This window comes from Carcharodon carcharias, chromosome 4 (genome assembly GCF_017639515.1).
Source record: "Carcharodon carcharias isolate sCarCar2 chromosome 4, sCarCar2.pri, whole genome shotgun sequence".
Lineage (NCBI taxonomy): Eukaryota > Metazoa > Chordata > Chondrichthyes > Lamniformes > Lamnidae > Carcharodon > Carcharodon carcharias.
Window position 1 is genome coordinate 95,002,339 of NC_054470.1, and position 25,066 is coordinate 95,027,404.

Here is a 25,066-nt window from a genome sequence, read left to right on the forward strand (position 1 = left end):
TAAAAAGGTAAGATTATCACCTAACATCTATTTCTTCATTTGCTGTGTTATTTATACTGTTGGCAACACTGAAGTTGTTCTGCAGTATGAGCCTTGGCTTCATCTCAATAAAACAAAAATCTGACAGGCTTCAAGGATTAAAAATTAAAAACATCTTTCATCATATATTATTTGCAGACATGATATTTCTTTCATCATTGAGAAAGGTGAATGGAGGATGAAAGCCTATAGTGCAGGCTTTAACCAAAATTGAAAAGAACAGGCAAGAATAGATAAGTCAAGAGATAATGCTTATATCCTGCCAAGTTTGGCTTCTTTAGATCAAGAAGGAGGAAAAAGAAGAGGAACACCTCTGGCTGAATTTTCCTAAATCTCATGTTGTCCCATTGTCAGGACTGAATGCTGGTGGTGAGCCCACATGGACAACTGGTGGGACCCCGGATAGGATAGTGTCATGATTAGATGTGGCCACTAATGAGGCTGCAGGAAATAGAAGAGGGCACTTCCATGTTGACTCATTTTTGAAAGCCAAGTAAGCTTTTTCATCTACTGTGCTGGAGTCAGGCAGGTAAACCCCAGCAATTGGAGGGGTGAACCCTCCAGTGTTGACTCCATAGCTACAGGGCCAGTCATTGCCACCGGGGCCACGGAGCAGATATTAAGGAAGGCCCCCAGCCCCCCACACCACCTTTGGGAACTCACTGAGGGGGCTACAACGCATGGCAGTCTCCCCATACAGCAGGGGATCTGCCCCACCACTGGTAAGATCCTGGCGCTGGCAGGAAGCGGCCATTAATTGGCCAATTAATTGGTTTAATTGGCTGCCCAGCTTAGGTCAGCTGCACTGCTGCCATTCCAACTATTGTGAATATCCTGTGACAACGGGAAGATGTTGGTCTCCTCCTCCCGAAGCCTTCCGCCACCTTTTTACATGGCTTCCTGCTTCCCAGCTCATCTCCAGAGGGCCGGTGAAATCCAGCCCACAGTGTTTACTGTTTATGGAACTCAAAGTAAAATGTAGCCAAAAAAGACCACACAGATATGTGTACTTTTACTACATGGTTTCGTTCCACCGCCTTCACAGCAATATTGAAGCCTTCAGTGTTTGTAAATGAACGGGCTCCCATTATTGCTGAAGCACATTGCTGTAATCTAAATGGTTCTATTCAATTAAAAGTGAACATTGCCAAATAAGTTTGTCATGTTTTTAATAGCTAAATACCCAACATACTTCACTAGCTCTTTATGCACTTTGGTGTTTACAAAACCCTCACTGTCCGTTGTGTTAATAGGGCTTACAGTAGCACATTCAAAAATACCGGCAGCAGTATTATATTTAATAATTGCTTAGTGTGTGGGAAGCCATTACCAACGTTGTCTCTCAGCCACTTGATTGTCATTTAATTAATGTTATTTTGCTCCCCGTAGTGCTGGCGTTGGGAGGACTGGTGTTTTCATAACACTAAGTATTGTATTGGAAAGAATGCGATACGAGGGTGTTGTGGATATCTTTCAGACTGTCAAGATGCTAAGAACACAACGGCCAGCTATGGTGCAGACAGAGGTAAGGAAATAGTTTTAAAGAATCAAATGCTGCTGTATTTCCACTAGCTCTCCATTTAAACAGCTACCATTTTAAGATAACAGCTATAACCTCACTGATCACAATCCTTTATGACGGACCATTTCAAGAAAAATTGTCATTTATGAAGGCAAATAGACAGTCATTTATAAATGAGATATGAAAGGAGAAAACTCCTTTTGTATGTTGTGAAATGCATGCTGGTAGTGCTGGCTTCTGATGCGGAGGTCATATGCCAGCTGCAGACTATACAATAATTGCCAACTTTTGATGAGGCAAGTGGCCAATAAACCTAGTGAAAGTGGCTCTTTCCAGCCATCAGCTTTATTGAATTCTGGCTATTGTACTTATGGGTTCCAGATGGCTTCACACATCCTGAGGTGTTGGAACCTAGTGCCATTTCCCAGGTCTCATGCAATATTGATGCAACTGTAGTGTCACAGAGTGGCGGGATGCCGGTTTGTGAGTCTCTGTATTGTCATAGTGAGACTGTATGTGCTGCGAATTGATTTGAATATCAAATGATTAATGCTATGTGCCCTGCTCCCATCTACTGGTGCTGAGCTCAAGGGCAGTATTGGCAGAGCCACAGAGAGAGGGCTCCTGTCTGCCCAGCTGCAAAATGGTTTGTCTAATATAATAACTAGAGAGAAGCAGAAAACAAAAGTATATGGGCAGAAATTAGAGTGAATAATGCCCATAAGTGTTCAAGACCAATTGCATAGCCCATCACGGTAGCTGAGTGCTGAATGGATGAAAAACCTAAGGTGGCCCAAATTATTCTGTCCAAATTCTCATGTGTAACTAAATCAGAACAACTCCCAGGTTAGCAACACCATTAATCAAGAGCAACAAATTCCATATCTTGGCACTTTTAGCCAAATACTCAGAGTGACGATGAAAATTCGCATTATCGCCTTCATCACCTACTACATTGTGCTGATGTCAAATGCACACGTCTCTAGCGAAAGCTGCAAAGCCACATTGAGGTATTTTCCAGGGTGGGGGAGTTTAGTGTTGTCATTTTGAAAAACAAAATAATTGCTAACTGGGAGTGGGTTCCTGTATTCATGACAGTTTCCCCAGCACGTTCACCTGCTCCTCACTGGGGTGAGCTGGAAGAAATGTATAAGACCCACTTGTAATGGTTTGGATGTTGAGGGGGTGGGATACTTTTGATCCTTGCTGGTGACAGTACTTGGCACTGTCTCTAGCAAGGTGGCATTGCAAATATTCAACACAATGTGTTAGCTATAGATTGTTACCTTCTGAACAAACAACATGGAATGGGGTTGTCAACTCAACTTTGAAGAACTCCCAGGGATTTCATCACATGACCTTCAAATGTCCTGCCCCACACTCCTACCATTTGTCACCCAACATGTCCACCCTTCCTTCCACATGCCAATTGAAAAGAGAAGACATTCTTTGGCCCCATTATTTGTGGGGAAGGATTGGGACAGCTGAAAATGGTCGGGGACACAGAAGTGCAACCAGCAATATCTTTCTTCCCACTCAACAGGCAACCAAATGGACAGGCTGCCAATGCAAAATTCAACAGCAGGAGGCCACAGCCAGGGACTCTTCAGGACAGTCCCCAGCAACTAGGGGAGGAATTTAGAGGGTTGTGCTGGGGGCAGGCAGGTGGGCCATGATCAGGGCTTGGCAAGACAGCCAACAAGGCTTGAGAAGGACTAGGGGTTGGATGGGGAAGGTCAGCTGCGAATTTGTTTTTGGAGAGAGAGAGGACATGGAGTGACTGGGCAGAGGGGGTAAACGAACATGGCGAGGAGAGCCGAGAGATGTTAGGGCCAGCAGAGGGGAGGCTTAAGGCTTCCTTGAGGGGGAGGGGGAGTCACCCCTGTTTCTCTTGGCCCTCAAAGAGTGCTGGAAAAGCACTTACATTGTGGAGCCGCTGGCCCCTGCCTCCCATTTTACCACTGGGTTTTCTGACTCCGGGGTACCCACACAGCAACTTTAAAATTTAAAGTGGATTCTGACTTACACTGAGGAAGCCAGTCATTTATGTGATAAGTTGGGGCAACGTTCCATCCCCACGCCCTTTCCTGCACGTTATGGGGGATTGGTTAAAAGAAGCTTATCACATAGCCTTTCTTCCCATTTACAATATTTTAATCACTAATAAACAAAAATGTTCTTGTCACTGCAATATAGCCATAGCATAGAACTGGCCATGTGACCAAGTAAATATAATATTATGAAGCTATGACTTTTTATTTTTGAAAAAATGATTTTTCAACTTTCAACTGGCTGGAAATCTTGCAATTTGAACTGAGAGGGGAAACTGCTTGAAAATGCAAGGTCACCTTCCAAGATGAAGGTGAGAAACAAACAAATCACCCTTAAGGGAGTGCGAAGAGAGAGATATCTCCGATAATCCAAGCACCCATCGAAACTCGCAAGTGTTTAAAGATGATGCAAAAGAAAAATTTTGAATATTGAGGCAATGACAGCCAACAGAGAGACCCACCCAAAACCTCTTGGAAATGCAAAATGAGTGAAATATTTCAAGGCAAAGCTACTAGCCACTAGAGAGAGATTGCAAGTGACACACGTAGTGTCTAGAAAGTCTTCAGTAGAGGACCAAGCTGAGGGCTATTCATGGTCTCCCTCTTTCTCTTTTGGAATGAGAATGTCACCTGGTTTGAGGAGCCAACTCTACCAGAAACCTATCAATGAACTGAGATCTCATAATACTTGCAATATCATCTACATCTGACTGCATCCAAGAATTCAGCTAAACCAAACCGGCCACAGCGTTTAAAATCTATGCCTCAGGGACATTCAAAGGACACTTAACTTTTACCTTTTTTCATTGGGCTCTAACTCCCCTTATTTCTGATGCGTGCGTGTGTGTGGCCTAATGACTGCATGAGGGTTAAATGCTTGATGTCACATTTTTATTATTAATTTTCTCGGGTTTAGGGGTTAATAAATTTGCTCTTTCTTTGACTCAAGAAAAACATGTTTGATTGATTCCTTATTGCTCTCAGCTTAAATAGTTAAATATACTCTGATTTGGAAAATACATATCCTTGTTAAAAAAAGAAACTTAAACCTTTCTGTGACCAACTGAGGAGGTTTTTTTTATTCATTAATGGGATATGGGTGTCACTTGCTAGGCCAGCATTTATTGCCCATCTCTAATTGCCCTTGAGATGGTGGTGGTGAGGCTAAATAGAGCTGGAACCCAGTTCACCCCTTCTCACCTGGTTTTAACAACAGAAAATAACCATTAAGTTAAAGACTAAGTCCTATCCCAGTGCAAGATTCCATAGCCCACATAAATTGGTTACTGACTTGGAACTTGGGTGACTGTCACGATAATGAAGGAAAAAATGCCAAATTGCAGGTGGAAATATTAGACTTTTAAAGGTCTTATTTTTAAAGAAATGCACACGAACCACTGGCTGGGGTGCTGCAAGGTGAGTCCCTAAGAGATAATGGAACACCACCCTGTTGCCAGACAAAGTACTTCTAAAGACATCCAGAAACTAATTGCTCCCTCCGGTAGAGACAATGGGACATAATGGGAGATGAGTATCATCTCATCAAGAAATCATGTGAGAAATGCAGACAGATTTGTGAATTTACTTCCCACTTGGAATATACAAAGGAGGGGTTGAACGTGAGCTGGAAAGCTGCCCTGGCACCTGTCTGTTGGTGGGTGTTCTGAGAGAGCAAGTGCCACACACAGTACTCCTGCAAATCGCCATTTTGCAAGTATCCTGTTCTCTCTACCGAATTCAAATCTACTGGAACCTCGAAACCGACTTATTGATCTAGCAGAGTTAACTCTTGTGGAACTTTGAAACCAACTATTTATCTACCGGAGTCAACTCTACTAGAACCTTGAATCCAACTATTCGCCAACTATTCTACTGGAATGTCGAATCGCAATGACCACAACGCTCAATCTCCTACTCCCCACGAATCAAGGACTGTTCTGTATACCTTTTCTGAAAACATATTCACATACTTCAAGCTAAATTCTTACTTTTTAACCTGCATGACTGTACATGCATGTGTTTTATCCTTTCTTGCCATTAGTAATTAATAAACCATTAACTCAAGAAAGTTTGATCAAATTGGCTTCAAAACCAGACGATTGGGTCTGGGAAAAAGGTATCTGCAAAAGAGATCCCTTTTAGATTGAAACTTTTTGCAACTAACAGGAGGGGAGGCTGAATAAAGACATGGAGCCAGTTCATCCCTCCTCACCCGGGGCATAACAATTTAGGGGTGTCCCAGTCAGACAGTGACTAATTGAGGGGTCTCGCCTGGATCAACAACTTTCGGGAACCTCACCTGGAGGTGGAGGTATAACAAATTGGAGCGTTCCTTCAGGATTTGAACAAATTGGGGGCTCGGAGTCTGGAATATATTTTCCCACAGACCAAACAAACGAATTAGAGTGGGGAAAGTAAATTGTCCTTTTGAAATCAATTGATTTCTTGAATCTATACTACTGAAGTGTTAGAATGTCCATTTTTGATGCTAGTACCTATCTAGCAGAACTAGAAGCAGTTAATTTTGAGGATCTAAAGGTTCTGTCCCTCAAACAGTTAAAAGAGTTAGCGAGGTGTTTACGATTAGAATTTTGGCCAGAAGCCAGAAAATCTGAAATTTTAAAAGGGGGTGGCCAATGGCTTACAGGTGGAAATTGAGGATGATGAAATGGATAGCATAGCAGTAGAGAGATTAAAATTGGAGAAGGGGAAATTAGAATTTCAGGAGAGTGATAGGAAACTGAGCACCCATGGGAGAGAGGGAAATTCTGGGGGCCCACCTCAGGACAGAAAGGGTGGTGCTGAAAAGAAAAGTCAAGCCAAGAAGCCTGTGTGTTTTAACTGCTGGAAGGTAGGACATGTCTGGGCCAACTGCTGGAGGCTGTAGGAAAAACCAGTGGGATTTATCGGGGTGCAAACACCCCATACAGAGAATGGGAGGCATTCAGAGAGCATAGCAGACCAGGCTAGGCTCTGACTACAGCTGTGAATCCCTGAAGGGGCACTCCTGAGAGTGCGGATGAGGTTAACCGAATCCCTGAGAGTTACAAGGATTTTGTATCTGAAGGAAGGGTGGCCACATTTCCCCAGGCTGAGGCGAGTAAATCTGTAGTGATACTGAGGCATACAGGGGCCAGCCAGACTCTACTGCTGGGAAAAGGCAAGAACTTCCCACCAGAGATTGCCATAAGTGCCAAGGTGCTGGTAAAGGGGATTGAAGGAGGATACATTCCCATTCCTCTATACCAGGTACATCTGGAGTGCAACTTTCTATCAGGGCCAGTGTCCATGGGAGTTGTCCCCAGTTTGCCTATGGATGGGGTCCACCTGCTCCTTGTCAATGATCTGGCAGGACCAATGGTAATAGCATCTCCAGTAGCCTCAGAGAAGCCCATTGAGGCCAATGAGACCAAACAGCTGCAGGAGAAAGTGCCTGGCATTTTCCCTGACTGTGTGGTAACCCATTCAATGGCTCAACAAGCTCCAGCAGAGGAAGCTGAAGTGGCACTCCTGACGCAAAACCCTCCATTCTAGTTATCTTTCAGGAGCTTAGGAGATCCTAAGCAGGTGATAAAAAAATCTTCATTGGTAATGACCCAGCAAGCTGACCCACAGCTAAAAACATTAGCTCAGACTGCTTACAATGCAGCCGAGGCAGAAGCAGTCCCTGAATGCTACTACACTAAAAATGAGTTGCTGATGGGAAATGGAGACCCCCCTCATAGACCTGCAAATGAGGAGTGGACAGTGATCCAAGATGTGGCAGTGCCGCCAAGGTACCGTGGGGAAATCTTGTGGCTAACTCACAAAATTTTGATGGCTGGGCAGGTCGGTGTATGCAAAACTCAAGCCCGCATCAGCTAGCATTTCTCCTGGCGGCACCTCCACAGGGACATAGTAAGGTTTAGCAGAATCTACCACACGTGCCAGATTGTGGGAAAACTCCAACCTGCAACAAGATCTGTACCTATGATTCCCCTGCTGGCTTTTGGGGAATCATTCAGCAAAGTGTTAGTGGACTGTGTGGGGCCCCTGCCCAAAGCAAACAGGGGTCCACAGGTATATCCTTATCATCATGGACATGGCTACCCACTTCCCAGAGGCTCTTCCCCTGAGAACCATATCTGCCAAAACAGTGATGAGGAAATTGACCCAAATTACCAGTTGGATCAGGGCTCAAATTTTATGTCCAAGATATTCCGGGAAGTCATGGATAACCTGGGTCTGACCCAGCTCAAGCCTTCCGCGTATCATGCACAGTCCCAGGGGGCGCGAGAATGGTACCACCAAATCCTAAAAACAATGATGAGGGCACACTGCCATGAGTACCCTCATAACTGGGATAAAAGGCTAGGTTTCCTTCTCTTCGCTACCAGGAACTCACCGAGCTTACTCCAGTTGAACTAGTTTAAGGGCACCATGTGCGAGGGCCTTTGAAACTAATCCAGGAGAGGTTTTTGGAGCAGGAAGAATTCTCCATTTTGGATTATGGAGCTGTGTTCCAAGAGTGGTTCATGAGAACCTGCGAGGTGGCCTGAGATCACATGAAAATCCCCCAGACAGCCATGAAAAGACAAGCCGACAGACATGCTAGGACCCGAACCTTTAAACCTGGAGACTGTGGGCGGAACTTTCCGAACCCATTGGCTGTGCGTGTGATAGGTTGCAGGCATGGAAAATATGGCACGAACTGCTCCGTGACAGTGTGGAGGCAGGTTGCGACCTTCCGCTCAGCCCACCAACGGCGGGCCGTGTTTACCTCTATTGGTCGGCGGGGAGCTAATTTTAATACATTATAATATAATTAAAAGACTATCCCGCCAGGCTCTTGGAACCCCGCCATATCATCCATCCACATTGGCGGGAAAGCACGCCAATGTGTTTCACAACAGCACGCAGGCGACGTGCACTTGGCTGCCTTCACTTTGAGGGAACTGAGGTGAGTGAGCAGCAGCGTTCTCCACAGCTCGCCTGTTGTTTACAGGCCTCAGGGGTGCTGGGAGGGTGCGGGGAAACTGATGCCTGGCCCTGGAGGTGACTGCTAAGAGGGTGGATGGTGCCCGGGGACATGTGCTGGCCAGCCTTGGAGACAACTGCTGAGGAGGGATGGGGAGAGTCAGTGCTGCCCTGGCACTGCATCCTGCACACAGGCAATCGAGGTGGGGGCAAGGGTAAGCGAGGGGAGCGGCCACGCATTAGGGACACCTGTATAAACTGGCCATGCCTCTGCAACTGAGGCTGGACCATCACTATGATTTGAAAGCTGCACAGAGCACAGGGAACAGGCCCTGGACTGAGACACCTGCCTTTTATCTTGTGCAGAAAGATTTCACATCTGAGTGTCAAGAACACTGCTCATCAGAACAAGGAGCCACAGGCAGGGAGACATCCTTGGGAGTTTACTGACAATAGTGAACAGTATGTACATGTGATCAACACCCGTGGCTAGGCTGTGCAACTACCTTTACCTAACTTTCCTAGCCCTGCTGCTACGTCTTGGTGCTCTCTAGACATCCACAGCGGAGTTGTGACGCCCTGTCTGTGATGACTTTGGCCGGCATCCTCTGGAGGGCCGAGACCTGGAGGACCCCAGCCTGCTTTTGGGGCCCTGCTGTGTGGCAGTGGCACCCTCTTCGGCCTGTGGAGTTGGATCTGCGGAGGTCAGAGGAAGATAGGAGTCAGATGGGCCAGTCGCTCCCAGAGTCACCTGGGTGGATGGCCCCGGAGCATGCATCTGCTGATCCCCCTCCCTATGGCTGTCCGAGAGCCCCTGGCTGACTCCATGAGCAGAAGGGGTAGCTGGAGTGAGATTGAGTTGTCCAGCACCCCTCTCGCATACACACTGTTGGAGACCAACTATGACATCAGCGATGGAGTTAAGCCCGCGCAGCAGTGACGTCCTGGACCAACGTCTCCATGGCGGCTGCCATCCTGCCGGTGTTGACCTCAGTACGTTGGCATGCTGGCACTACGCCCTCAACCTGAAGATGGACACACTCCTCCATTGTGCCTTGCAATCTGAGGAGTGCAGCGGACATCTCTTCCTGTTGTTCCCTAGCTTGCCTTTGCAACTCCAGCAACTGTGACATGACAGAGTCCAGAGGCTCATCATCTGACTTGAACTCAGCAATATTCTGGGCTCCAGCAATCCTCTGAGTGCCGGGGACCTGGGAAGTCCCTGCCTCCACCTGCTGTGGATCAGAAAGTGTGATGTGCTCACCAGATGTGATCCCGAGGCTACTCTAAAGTTAGGTCCCAGCGAGGTGTGTGTCTCTGCACTGGTGGAGGGTGTGGCTGTGCACTGTGTTGGGACTTCAAGGAGGGTGCCTTCAGATTTCTCTTCAGAGATTTCTTCAGAGCTTGATTGGAGGCCCTGGGTCATGGACTCTGTTGGCTGTTTGGCAGATGTGCCTGCGAAAGCAAGGGGAGATAAATAGTGCATGGCAGTGGCCTGTGAAAGAAGACACATCACTCATGGCATGGTTGTTTGATGGATTTTGCTGGATCCTCACTTGGTAGAGCAGTGCCAACCTCACCGTCAGCACAGGACTGGCCCTGGTCAACGCTGGCTCTGCTTTCGAATTCTGTCAGAACTTTGATTTCCGGCATCCCTCCACCTGTCTGCAGCCTTTCCCTCCTGTTGTGAGCCAGTTTGTCCTGCATGGATAGAGATGGGGTGAGTGTATCAGGACTCATGCTGGGCCAGATGTTAAGTATTCCTGGCCTGTGTGGGTGGTGAGTGGTCCCATGGATGGGATGAGGACAATGACGGTGTGTGTGAGAGAGTGATTGGTGATGTCCTTTGAACTGGCATTGAGTGAGGGCCCTGTGGATGTGTGATGGGTTTGTGAGTGTCTGAGTTGGGAGTGATGAAGAGTGACTTACCCCGGTGAAACGGTGGAGGTCTTTCATCGATTTGTGGCACTGGGTGGTTGTCCTCCTCTGCAGGGCATTTGTACTGACCACCGTTGCCACCGCCTCCCAAGCCGGGTTAGTGACATTGCTACCCATCCTGCAGCCAGAACAGGGATAGAGCAAATTCTGTCAGGCCTCCACGGCATCCAGCAGTCGCTCGAGGGACCCGCCATTGGAGCGGGGGCTGTAATTTTTTGTCTTTGCTGGCCATGTCTCCCGGACAGCGGTGGTGAGCTGATGGCGATGAGCGCTTTGCTGGCGGCTGCATTTTAAAGAGGGCAGCCAGCATGATGCAACAGCGGGGTGATGGCGAGTGGGCGAATGAGAGCCCGCCCACCATGGAAACAGCGTGTTTCCCGGGAATACATAAATAATGAGGCAGGCTCGAGAAGATACAGCGTGAAAACCTGCCATTTTCGTTGGCGGGTAGGACTCCATTTTACCCGCCCGCTACCGCATTTAGTACACTTATGGGAAAATTCCGCCTTATATGTTAGTGCTTCTACCGACACCAGGTGAACCTTTACAGGCCCAGTTCAGTGGCCCGTACAGAGTAGCAAAACGATATGAGGAAGTGAACTATCTAACTGAGACACCAGATCAGAAGAAAAAGCAAAGGCTGTACCATGTCAACAAGATAAGGTGATATCACAGCCGGGAAGAGAACAAATAAGTAGTGGTCTGCCCCATTGCCAACGACCTAGAGGAGGAGGGGAGCAGTGAGGATGAATTGGAGGGAGACGTGGGTGAGGCCCATGTTGAACCTCCTCCTACCCAGCTAACCAACACAGAAATACCAGCCAACTTAGACGCCTTGTTCTCCCACCAAGGTTCAGAACAGCGATCAGACTTGATGAGACTGTTCACTGCATTTAAAGCTTTATGCAGAGACAAGCCAGGCTGCACCATCCTAGCTCTACATGATGTGGATGTGAGGGATGCCCCTCCCATAAGACAATGCCCCCACCGGCTAGGCCCAGAGAAGTTGGTCCAGGTCTGGGAGGAGATTAACTACATGCTGGAGCACCAATCAATGGGGCCTATCAACAATAGCTGGCTCCCCAGTTGTGCTCATGCCCAAGCTGGATGGCTCCACAAGGCTCTGCATTGACTACCGAAAAGTTAATGCAGTGACCAGAGCTGACTCCTACCCAATACCCTGGCTGGAAGACTGCATAGATAGGGGAGGTAAAGCAGCCAACATTACAAAGGTAGATTTACTCAAAGGATACTGGCAGATTGCCTTGAAGGCCCGCGTGAAGGAAATCTCCGCCTTTGTAACTCAGACGGGTTATACCAGTGTTGGGTTATGCCCTTCGGACTCTGAAATGCCCTGGCTACCTTCCAAAGGTTGATGAACCAGGTAGTGGCGGGCATGTCCAATTGTGTCATGTATTTGGACGACCTCCTGGTGTACAACGACACCTGAGAAAGCCACGTACAACCACTGGAAGCCCTTTTCCAGAGAGTGCAGTCAGCTGATCTAGTGGTCAATCACGCAAAGAGCAAGTTTGCTAAGGCTAAAGTAGGTCTATCTAGGGTACGTGGTCGGTCAAGGACAGATACTGCCCAGGGCTGCCAAGGTGCAAGCCGTAGCCCAGTTCCCCGTTCCCGCCACAAAACGGGAAATCATGAGGCTCTTGGGGATGTGTAGGTTCTACCGCAAGTTTGTCCCAAACTTTAGCACAGTAGCCCCCCGCTGACAGACCTACTACAGAAAAAAGTAAAGGTCATATGGACCAAGAAATACCATACGGCTTTCAAAAAGCTGAAGGCCATTTTAATAGGCGAGCCTGTGCTTGCAGCCCCAGACTTTAATCGGACATTTAAAGTAGCCATTGGGCAGAATTTCACCCATGTGGGGCGGGTGGGAAGCCGACCGCCAGACGCGAGCCAGGCCGGAAAGCGATTTCACGCTGGCGGGTTAATTAAGGCCCACTCAGCATGAAACTGGAGCGGCAGTGCTCAGCACTACCTCTACTGGGGAGGGAGGGAATGCGAGCCTGGCGAGTACTACCTTTGCAGATACACATTTTGTAACCTCCCTGAGGCACAGAGTTGCCTCGCAGAGATGAAGTGTTATAAAGAAAATAAAAATGTAATGAAACATGCCCCCTCATGTGACAGTCATGTTTCATTATATTTTTATTTTCTTTATTTTTTTTTATAACACTTCATCTCCGTGAGGCAGCTCAGGGAGGTTATGAAACGTGCGTCCGCAAAGGTCGCACTCACCAGGTTCGCAGACTCTGTCACATGAGTTATTAACATGTTATTAATTAAATTTAAAAATTTTAATTTTATTTATATTTGCGTTAGGAAACTTCAACCCGCCTGTGGATGAGGTTTCCTAAAAAGTGCAAAGGCCACTTGGCTTTTAAGTCTTCCCGCCAACCATAAGGTTGGATGGGCGGTGAAAAATTCAACTTAATTGATCATTTAATGGCCTGAATAGGTCATTTAATTGTCAGCGGGCGCGCTGCCGACTTTGGTGCGCGCCCACCGAATGAAATATTGCGCAACTGCGCGTTGGTGTCAGGACGCTCGCCCGATGTCAACGCACATCATTTTTCGCTTGAGCGGGTTGGGTGCATGCCCGTCGAGCTAAAAATATTACCCATTGATGCGCGTGACATTGGGGTAGGGGCTGTTCTCCTACAGGAGGATGAATCAGGAGTAGAGAGACCAATCGGGTAATTTTCTAAAAAGCTCAACAAGCATCAGAAACCACACTCCACATTAGAGAAGGAGACCTTTGGTTTATTACAGGCCCTCAGACACTTTGAGATATTTGTCTGAAATGGTCATAGAGAGACCACAGTCTACATTGACCACAATCTATTAACTTTTGTAGAAAAGTTGAAGATCCAGAATGCCAGGTTATTCAATTGGAGTTTGTCCCTCCAGCCATACCACTTAAAAATCACCCACATTCCTTGGAATTTAAATGTTATTGTGGACACCCTGTCCCTGTCCAGAATTTAAAGGAACCCAATTAGAACCAGAAAAGATAAATTGACCACTGCTAAAAGAATGAATATGTATGAGAGTGTTTTGTTGTTTATAAGTTTTTCCCTTTTTGTAATGAAATGAGAATGAATCTCATTTCATTTTGGGGAGAAAGGGAAGTGTCATCATGATAAAGAGAAAAACACCAAATTGCATCTGGAAATATTGAACTTTAAAAGTACAACATGAGTTTTTAATAGAAATACACACAAGCCACTGGCTGGACTGCTACAGGGTAACTCCCTAAGAAATAATGGAACCCCAAAGGTAATTGTAAAGACATTCAGAAACTAATTGCTCCCTCCGATAGAGATAATGGAACATAATGGGAGATGAGTATCATCTCATCAAGAAATCATGTGAGCAATGCACGGACTGATTTGTGAATTTGCTCCTCAGTTGGAATATACAAAGAAGTGAGCTGAAAAACTGCCCAGTGTCTGTCTGTTGGTGGGTGTTCTGAGAGAGAGCAAGTGCTAGAAGTTTGATTCAGAAGTAACAGCCACACACACTACCCCAGCAAACCGCCATTTTGCAGGCATTCCGTGACAGAGTCTGCGAGCCTGGTGAGCGCGACCTTTGCGGATGCGCGTTTCATAACCTCCCTGAGCTGCCTCATGGAGATGAAGTGTTATAAAAAAAAAATAAAGAAAATAAAAATGTAATGAAACATGACTCTGTCACATGAGGGGGCTGTTTCATTACATTTTTATTTTCTTTATAACACTTCATCTCCGTGAGGCAGCTCTGTGCCTCAGGGAGGTTACGAAACGTGTATCCGCAAAGGTAGCGCTCGCCAGGCTCGCATTCCCTCCCTCCCCAGTAGAGGCAGTGCTGAGCGCTGCAGCTCCCGTTTCATGCTGGTTGGGTCTTAATTGGCCCGCCAGCGTGAAATCGCCTTCCGGCCTGGATCTCTCTACCTCTCTACTGATTTCAACACTACTGGAACTTCGAAACTGACTCCCTCTCTAACGAATTCAACTCTACTGGAACCTTAAATCCGACTATTTGTCTACTAGAGTCAATTCTACTGGAACCTCGAATTCCAACGGCCACAACGCTCAATCGCCTACTTCCCATGAGTCAAGGACTGTTCTGTATACCATATTAAAATATTTATATATATATATAGATACATATATTTACATATTCACTTACTTCAAGCTAAATTCTTACTTTTAATCTGTATGACTGTCTATGCAAGTTTTGCCCTTTCTTGTCTTTAGTAGTTAATATGCTTACTCTTACCTTTAACTCCTGAAAGTCTGATCAAATTAGCCCCTTCAAAACCAGAACGATTGGATCTGAGAAAAAGGTATCCGTGAAAGGGATCCCTTTCATATTAAACCTTGTTGTGACCAACAGAGTCGGGGGGTTGCTGAATAAAGACAGGGAGCCAGTTCATCCCTCCTCACTTGGGGCATAACAACTTGGGGGTGTCCTAGCCAGACGGTAACTAATTGAGGGGTCTCGCCTGGATCAACAACTTTGGGTAACCTCAACTGGGGATGGGTCGTAACAGTGACAGACATCTACATTTTACAATCTTTTAAATTTCTCTCCCTTTTCTACCTGTGTGCAGGAGGTGAATACATGTAGTAGGAGGAAGCTCATTTGGACAGGATGCAGGCTCACTGAAGCTGTGACCATTGACTCCTTATGAGGCAGGGATGATTATAGAGATTATGGTTGTGGAGACAAGAGGTGGATTGGAGCTGGAGGCCTGCTCCAGTCACATAGCTGGCATCTTTATTTATTTTTACATTTCCTTATTCACTCATTCACTCACTCCCTCAATGACACTGCAGTATCCATAGGCTACAATGGATTGTCAAGCAAAACAATGGCCCAGATTTCCCAATGTTTATGTACTCATTTTGGGGCATTATTAAGGCAGTAACTGAAGTGAAGCCATTTCACCAGTTCCTTGACATCTTCTGCTACTTGTTAAACTTTCTTCAGAAAAGTGAGATGTTAATAATTGGCTAGGAGTATGGTGCCCATTGTATTTCCCATCATTGGCAATGCCTGGGTATTTGAAGTACTGTTGTATCCCTATTATTCAGCATCACCAAAGAAATGGAATGGGATTGCCTAGTGCAGTCAGTCACACACCAATCCATTGCATTGACCAAGATGTTTATGGTAAATAAATAAATAAAATTTACTACTCCAGGCCTTCAGCCTCAGTAGTTGCTGCAATGAACCAAGGTTCGCAGCATGTACAGATCTGATCATGGCAGAAAAGTTTCTTCTAGGAACTACAGGGAACTTTTGGCATAACAGCCAGTTTATAATGCAATCAATTTAGCACTACTCCCATATACAGATAAAAAATATTATGAGGCTTTTGGGATGAAAGTATCTTTCATTGGGTTCCCAAGTCTTAAAATGGAGATTGGATACTTTACTAAAGGCTGCTTGACAGCCCCTTACTGTGAAGAATTGAGTCTTCTTCAGGAACCTGATGGAGTGCTTTTCTATGCTGCTGCTATGGCAGGAAGCAGCCTCTGAAGCATAGACCCTAGCTTATCCAAAGGCATTGGGAACAGGATCCTGGTTACCGGCAATCACTGAGAGAGTGAACCTCACAGCTTCATAGAAGTGTCTTTGAGATGCAGCTCTGTGCACTTTGAAGTTTGGCTGGTCCCCTTCATTCGGTGCTTTCCCGTTAAATTGACTAACCTGTTTTGATCTCTCACGAGACAGGGAAAGGTTTGGAGGTGCTCCCCTAGCTTCACTTTCTCCAGACTGCCCTGCAATAAGTTGAAACCATCTGAGATCTTGTACTGCAGAGCAATAGACACCGCTGCCAGTGCCGCCACCTGGCACATACATTGGGCGAGACCACGCAGTTCATTCATATGCCTTTTGGTCTGCTTACATCCTTCTCTTCAGAAGAGATACTGTCAGATCATCAAGCACGAGCCTTGCAGCCAGGGACTGGCATATCTGTTGTCTTGCTTCAACTGCATCAGCCTCCATCCTCTAGCTTCCACGTACCCTGCATCTGATCATGTTTCAATTCCTTGGCTACAAATTTACCCCCTCTAATGATTGTCTCTGTGCTGCTGATTGCAAGTGAGAGGGTGAACGAATGAGTGTTCACCAGTGTTTCTAGTGATAGAGGGGACTGTAAGGTCTTCAGAAATGTTCTCAGTTATATCCCCACTTGTAGCTTCTAAGAAAAAAAAGTATTTGTCAGCTGTGGCTAATTTGGTAGCATTCTTGCCTCTTAAGTCACAAGGTTCTGGGTTTGAGCTAAATAAACAAGGCTGACACTCCAGCAGCACTGAGGGAGTGCTGAATTGCGGGAGGTAACATTTTTTGGATGAGGTGTTAAACTGAGGCGCTGTCTGCCTGCTTGGTGGATACAAAAGATCCCACAACACTATTTTGAAGAAGAACAAGGAAGTTATCCCTGGTGTCCTGGTGAATATTTACCCCTTGATCAACATCACCAAAAAGAAAGATGATCACATTGCAGTCTCTGTTTGCTGTGTGCAACTTGGCTACTATGTTTCATACATTATAACAGTGACTACACTTCAAAGGTATGTCCAGTGGCAGTAAAGCACTTTGAGATGTCCAATGGTGATGAAAAATGTTATATAAATGTGCCTTTTTTTTCTTTCTATTAACGATGCTTCAGAAGCACTCTATTTTAATCAGGTAATTCTGTGGCTCTCACGTGTTAGCTGATGATGTGGCTAAATGGGAACATTAAAAAAATTTACCTTCTTACAAATCCACTACAGCACAGAGATTCCCCATCTCAGCCCAACAGTCAGGCAAGAGTTGAGGCCAATTATTGCCATTGCCTCTTTTCATGGAATGTTAAATGCTAGATATTGGCATGTTGTGTTCCTTAGTACATATGCTGTCTTCTGGAGGATTAATGCATTCTGTTAATTGCTGCAATCTCCAGGATCTGTGGAATGACTGGCAGTCATGTTAGGTATAAAGGAACAAGAACCTGAGATGAGATCTTCAATGTGCTAGCATGAATTGCAGGATTTGGAGCGATTGATTTGAGTGTTAGCATCGCTTTGGTTCTGGATCAAGAATGGTGCCACTGAATAAAGGGAAATATTTGACTTATTGCTCAGAGTATACACATGTGCTTCTCTGTGAATCAGTGCCTCTACCCTGTTATTCATCTGCAAGCAAACAAGCTTTTACTAACCTAGTGAGGCCATCAAACGGCAGGCCAAATGGCCTAAACCTACTCTTGTTCCTTATATTCTTATATATTATGTATTCTACCAATGCTACAAGGAAGTCCTTGGGATTTAAGATGTCCTTGGAAAATTTAGGCCAGAAACATTTCAAACTTAGCCTCAAAAAAGTTAGATGCATGCTTTGTCCCTTCCTTTGCACGATTATTTCACTCCCTCTTCTAGGAACCAACTCATCCCTTTAACTGCATGCAAACCTTGCTTTGGAATCACTGCTTGAGGATGCTGAAGATGTGTTTCATTATGACCCTTGTGAATAGGTCGTCCACATTGTATCTGTGTTTTGCTGATGTTCTGATGTCATGAATCATGATGAGTGGTATATCCTTGGTCCTCTAAAAGCCATGTCTAAAATCTTCCTAACCCTTTAGATAATACTGGCAAAGTTGAATACCGCAGGATGATAGAATAAGCCATGATATGTATAAATCTGTTCCTGTGAATGCAAGCAACCTGAATTTAAGGAGTGGTTAGAATTAGGGTTGTATTCCAGTTGGGAACATATGCTACATGAGTAGAGTTAATGAAGCCTTGCATTTTTGTGAGTCCTGCTATGTTGTAGCCGTGGGATCTTTCCAGTTGAAAATTGCTGAAATTCCTAGGCGTGGCAAATAACTTACCAGTGACCTGCTTGACACCTTTGTGTGCTAAAGCTTGGGAATGTGATCATCACCCCCTCAAACTTATCTGGAAGGACTCTGCCATATAGAAGATCAACAGTGCTGCATCCCTGACTGTACCCGGAAGAACCATCCCTGTGCAGAAGCTAGTCTGCAAGGAATCTGTGTTGATCTGTTATGTTCTCCTTGAGAAATTTAATTCTGTGCAGGCAGCTCCAAGTAGAAGAGCAAGCTCCTATACAGGACTTGCAATATTTGAAAGGTGCATCTGATGTACATGTGTACTTGTCTGATATATCTTCTCTGATCCTCTTCCTCCACAACTTGCAAATGTGAAGGTATGTCCACAGCTGCTGCAAATGACAGCAATTACAAATAAGAGATGTCACACCAGCTTAAAAAACAGCTGGAGAGGCTCAACAAAAGATCCTTTAATTTCCCTTGTCCAAAAAGATTGAAATATTGGATAATACTGGCCACGATTTATCAGGTGTTAGCTGTATGGAGGTCATTTGAGTAGTGCTTATGCATTTGGAATACAGTTTTATTTTCTTTGGAGTTTAGTGTGAAAGAGAGATATTGAACTGAAATGTTTCTGTATATTGAGCTTTGAGAATGCATTGAATTTAATGGCCTGAATAATAATCCCTGGTTTCCATCTGTGATCACAATGATGACAGTTCCACAGTCTGAGCTGCCAGAATTTGTCATTTTTCTTTCAGTGAAAGAAGCTGAAGCTATTTTTAATCGGCCTTGGCAATGAACAGTGCGGTTTTGTGTTTACATGAAACATAGTTTGTCCTTTTCCATTCTCCACTGACAAAACATTGTCACTACACATGTCAGCACCTTAGGAATATGCATGACAGTTGAAAAGAAAGAGGTCTCAACTGAAGAGACTCTTAAAGGAAGCAAGTAAGTTTAGGCAAGAACAGAACACCTTTTCAGTTCTCTGTATGTCTGACAAGTTGAAGTTCTGCTGAGCTTCAGAGTACAGGAATTGTATTTTCCTTGCAGGTTACAATAATCAGCATGTCATGCTCCAGTTGTGAGGGTAGAGATGTTGGGTCTTAGTTTCATTGCCTCATGCCCAAACAAACTAATTTCCCCCAGGCTCCTTGTGTTTGAAGGGAAAAATTACATGCATAATCTCCTGGGTTAGGAAAGCTTCCTGTGTTACTGACAGGAGCACTCATTCCAGATTAGGTATAAAGCCTGGGGAATAGTATCTACCTAGAAATATAGAGTGCTAGAAAAGGCAGCTGTGGTGCATCTGACCAGCCCTAAAGACACTAATCTAATTTTAAATATTTCACATTCATAGTTCTATAAAGGCAATTAATAATTAAAGGCAATATACTAAAACATGCATGATTTTGTATCATAAAAGGCAGAAATATAAAAATAAAACTGACTTCGCTCAGTGGTCATTGGCCTAAACATTGACCCAGACATTACCCCTTTTATTCTAATTGCTTTCAAATTCATTGGAAGCCTGTAGATCTCAAATTTCTAGAGCAGCTTATGACAAAACACCCTCATGCTGGAAATCTCAGTCACTTATCCCTCACAGTTTGAGGGTAGATCTCGTAACTTCATGTTTCCCATTTGCACCCTTTATATCACAACACTGTTTCCAGGAGTGTCATGATGTAGGTAACAAGCTGTCACACTGCAGAGAAGTGGAACAACACCTCAAAAGCTGCTTCTGTAATATAAAATGGGCTTGATAAATGCTCCTAGTCAAATGCTCAGTAGATACTTGAAGACCATTTTGTTCTTAGTGAGGATAAGATAAAAACATTTAAACGCAATAGAATTTGGATGAACACCCACGACTGTATATTTTTCATTTAAATTCTTAGTGTGCTCACCTGAAATTCACCTTTGCTTTTTTAGGGGAGGCATTATTCTGTTCCTCTTAATACCTCAAAAATAGGAGGGAGGAACGTCATCCAAGTGCTTAGAGTATGCAGAAGTTTGCTTTATTTCAGAGCTAGGTCAGAATGCAAGTAAAGAATTCCAATCTATCATTACTATTTTATTGAATTACTTGCTGCAGCTCTGTCATGTTCTGCAGACAGCTGCAGCATTCAAGCTTAATGAAGCAATGCGAGACCTAAAGTTCAACAGTGTTTTAAGATGCACTTCATAATTACTCACCAGCGATGATAAACTGTATGAGAAAGAGATATAGAGGTGGCTCTCATATAATGTCAAAGGCTAATATTTACAGAATTGCTTAGCCTCATAGGGGAAAGCCACCTTCGATAAAGCATGGATTGCATGACATTGTTATAATGCCTTTAGTCCAGAGCAGTCCATTGGTCCACAGGATAAAAACAATTTCACAATATAATAAACAATAGGATAAAACAATAGCACTTGTTGAACTGTAGTGTACTCACTTATATTAAACTTGAAATTCAGCTGCATCATTTACTATGTTCAGAGCTCGCTTATTGGAAATACATTTCCTATTATCTCTCTGCAGGATCAGTATCAATTCTGCTATCGAGCTGCACTGGAATATCTTGGAAGCTTCGATCACTATGCAACGTAAAACCTGATCCACCTTGGATTTACAGTAGGCCACTTAAGATCCAGAAAGCCTCTTCTGAGCCATACAATGTGCTTGAGAAGTACTACTTACTCCTAGCTAAAGATAAATTAGTGGGGGGGAGGGAAATTTTAAAAAAAAACTATTCCAGGTGGACCAAGAATTGGCAGTTTAATAACCTAACTTGAAAAGAAGAGGAGAATCCTTTCTGATGTGGCATCGAAAGGATTTTTCAATTAACTCGAGGATTCAACTTTGATGATTGAAGTGGGAGAAATCCTGTTATGGAAGACAACGATTGTGTAAAGGATTACTTGAGGACTGTGAAAAATGGATTGCAAAGCTGAATCTTGAGAGTACTGTACCTGCAAGAGAACGAAAAATGTTATGAAAAGGCCAGTTCCTGACTCAAGAAACTAGTTGGACACGTTTGCTTCAACATCACCCCTTTCCACCATTCGCTCATACTAATTATTAAAAGGGAGGGAATGTTCAAATTACTGATTTAGTTTTTTAGTACTGTAATATACTGCTGACCTGTGCTTCATTTTTAACTGTGTAAACTTCTTTCCCTTTTTTAACAAAAGTTTATCATTCAATGAAGTGAATTTAAAAAGTTGCTTATTTGTTCATATTTTTTTCCAGACTGTAGCTTTTTTTAAGCTGTAGAAATGATGTATGTATCTGGCTGTAGAAACGGAATAATTTGAATTTTTCAAAGCACATTTTTTTGTGCAGTCCTTTTTATTTATCTTACCACATAATGGTCTGATTGAGTTTTTCATTTCAGTGGAAGTTACCCGTAGCAGTCAGGTAACAAATGAATCAACAAAAAAAAATGTTAAATGAAACAAGGGCCTTTATGGAATCAACAGGGAGGCGCAAAGTATAAAGCTGCTGCTACTGAATTTCTCAGATCTTCCATGTCAAGGATTTTAAGATATAGTTGAAAACCTTGCCAAATATGTTACTAGCAACCTCCATCTGAATAATAATTAGTTGTCTAGGCTCCCGTGATGAGATGGTGAGAAGTTAGTGTCTACTGGAATGCACATCAATGAACTCAGTAATCCATGTTTAGTAGGTTCATATGGTATCCTGAAACGTATCTTTGCACATGTACGCAATAAATTGCATTATAAAAAAATAAGTTTTAAACCCCTTAGTGTGGGATTTTTTTTTTGCTTCTTATACTTTATAGTCACCAACTGGCTACAACTGGCATTAAATGTAACAATATCAAATAATCACAGCATCAGAAATAAAGTGGAGTTGAAACTCAATGTTTAATTTCTTTAAGAGGAAGGAAAATCTTTGGGGGAGATCATTCTAATTGAAAGTATTCCACATTTTGTGATGAAACTCATAGTCTAAGCAAAGGTTTTTCCTATGCTGTTTGCATGGAGTTTCATTTTCTGAATGGTATGCAAAGTCACTTTAGTAACATTACTAATCAGGTGTGTCCCAGAGTGACTCTATTGCAAGGGGAAAGAGTTGCCCCCTAGCTGGGAAACTTTCATAGTTGGGGATGAAGAATTCTCAGCCAGTAGCATGATACCCTCATGATTAAAGGGCTCCAGAATGACTATGAATCTGCACGTCTTTGAAGCTTACTGAGGATACCAGTCTAGAGCACATTATGACAAGACTGCCCTGGTAAGAAAAGGAAACTTGACTTTAGTACCTCCAAACCAGCCCAAACATCATGTCTTTATCAGACGATCAGAAATATATTTTGCTCAAACTAAATGGGGAGTATTTTGAACAAAACTCACTCTCCCAAGATTATCCTTTCCCTTTAAGTATTGCATCAAATTGCAATGATGACTTTATATGCAAATTGGGAACCATTATAATATGTACATGATTTTTGCCTTTAATTTCTATTTCTGAACTGAAGTGCTTAGAGTGTATTTAGTTTTTAATGTACCTTAACATTATGAGCATCATTTGACAATAGGTGTCATATGTAGTAGGTTTACATTGCATTTAGATATGTGCAAATCAGTAAATAATCAGTGTCACAATGGCCTAACGTCAGATATGTGCTCCTGCTATTTCACCTGGTCATCGGACATAATCATTTTTTTATGTATGTGTCCTTGATACTACAGTCACTTTTGGAGTTTTGAGCTTTTTTATATATGAATATAAAAGTTAGATTCAATATCTTAGCTGCTTACATTGTTCCCATTGTTTTTCATGCAAGAGTAAACACAACAGTGATGTTGGTCAACCAGCAGTATTAACTTGTGCTGCAGGTTATATGCAATTAGAGCACTAGAAAAATTGAAAATGAGGTAAAAGGATATCTAAGGCATCAGTGTGGTAGAGAATAGACAGTCTGAGAGGCCAGTCACCCTGTGTCTTTTTTTCCTAAATTTTATTTTCTTTGTTCTTTCGACCTTCAAAGGTCAAAAACTGTAGTAGAAATCATACAAAAGCACTTTTTTCTAAAACAAGAAAGCTGACAGAAGGCTACCTCAGGATGGAGCTGGAGCTGTAAGAATTTATGTCATGTTGCACCTCTTCACATGTTGTTATATTAACAATCTGCTAATTGTTCTTGTAAAATACAGACCATCACCTAGAAAGAACTACCAGCCTAACCTCAATCAGTGTTGAGCCCGATTGCTAAGGTTGCCAAGTATAACTGTTCATATATCTGTTCAGTTGATGGTTGTTCTTTAAAAATAAAGTATCTGTTTTGTACCAAGAGCCATTTGTTAAACCGTAAAAACATGCTGAGTGAGAAAATGTTCCAATAGAGGTCTTGTTTGGAATGCATTTCTTTTTGCCCAGAGCTGATAAAGAAAATTTTGAAATATTGAAATTGAAAATCAAAATGTAGGTGCTGGGGAAATCTACAATAAAAGGAGTAAGCTGTCAAGAATACCCACTGTATTTGCTGCTTTTCTAACTTAGCTTCTCATTGATGTGTGTTCCTGTTTGCACTCACTCTCTCCCATTCCAGTATCACTGTCTTATTAAAACCTCTTATTCTGCAAAATCTTTCATAACTTGCAGGAGGATATATTTTCCTCTCCTTTTAAGGCTGATAAGGTGCTATACTTATTTAACCTTTATCCTATGTAGGCAATATATATGTATAATTTTTTTAATTAGTTGCCATTTAATTAGCTTACATTTGTACAAAACACGTATATTTTAATTTAGCCAATTTATTTGCCGATTATTTCCTCACATTAGCTGTTGCTTCTTGTTAATGATCCATTTTACAAAAATCTAAAGTTCTCCAGGCAGATGTGCACTTTTCCAAAACTTTTTACTATGCACTGCCCTGGTGATTCTACACCCAACATTACATGCTACTTAGACCCTTGTATAACGTATGGTTCACTCTAGGTACGTATGTAAATAACACAATTTTAAAAGAGAAAGGTTGCTCCAATGATGCCCCGATACTCCAGCAAATCTCTCAATGGCTTCAAATTCCATCATACCCCACCTTGTTATGTGACTTTGCCATTCAAGCTTGGAGTGTCTTGATTTTTTTTTTGGAAGGTAACATTGTGTTCACTGCTCTTGTTTGAATGCATAGATTGAACAAAACAAAATGTAAAATGGCTTGTTCAAAGAATCATACAATTACCTCTACTTAGTAGTTAGCATAAATGTTTTACAGATTGAAAGGCGTGCTTTTTATTTTCTTACTTAGGTTACATTGGTGGCAAAAAGTCTGTAAGAAAATCAGTTCTTTGCTGACACAAGTTCCATTTGTTACAAATGAATTCTAATAAAAATGTCAGTGTTATGCACCAGTGGTCTTTCTTACTAAGCTCTAAGGCAGTTTTCATGGGTAGAATTTTCCACTCGGTGTACAGGCACACACCCGACATGCTCAAAGGTAAAATAGCGTGCGATGACATAGGGCAAGCACCCTGAAGTCATCACGTACTCGCATGACATTTCAGTTGGCAGGTGCATGCGAGATTCGGCAGTGCGCCGGCCGACAATTAAGAGACCTGTTTAGGCCATTAAAGTTTCAATCAACTGGGATTTTTCACTGCCTGTCCAACATTACGGTTGACGGGCAGGCGAATCAGCCAGGCATTTTTGAGGAAACCTCACCCAAGGGCAGGATGAAGTTT

General features: G+C 43.5%; 1 protein-coding gene across 12 annotated transcripts in view; it reads left to right on the top strand.

Annotated features, from left to right (window-relative positions):
- Positions 1 to 24,729, top strand: part of LOC121276898 (receptor-type tyrosine-protein phosphatase delta) — a 612,167-nt gene extending 587,438 nt beyond the window's left edge. For all 12 annotated transcript variants that reach the window (XM_041185518.1, XM_041185525.1, XM_041185519.1 and 9 more), the window contains 2 exons: positions 1,429 to 1,564; positions 20,889 to 24,729. In XM_041185518.1, the coding sequence (XP_041041452.1) occupies positions 1,429 to 1,564; positions 20,889 to 20,957 (205 nt within the window). In that variant the 3' untranslated portion in view covers positions 20,958 to 24,729. The remainder of the gene's footprint in view (positions 1 to 1,428; positions 1,565 to 20,888) is intronic.
- The last annotated feature ends 337 nt before the right edge of the window (positions 24,730 to 25,066 follow it).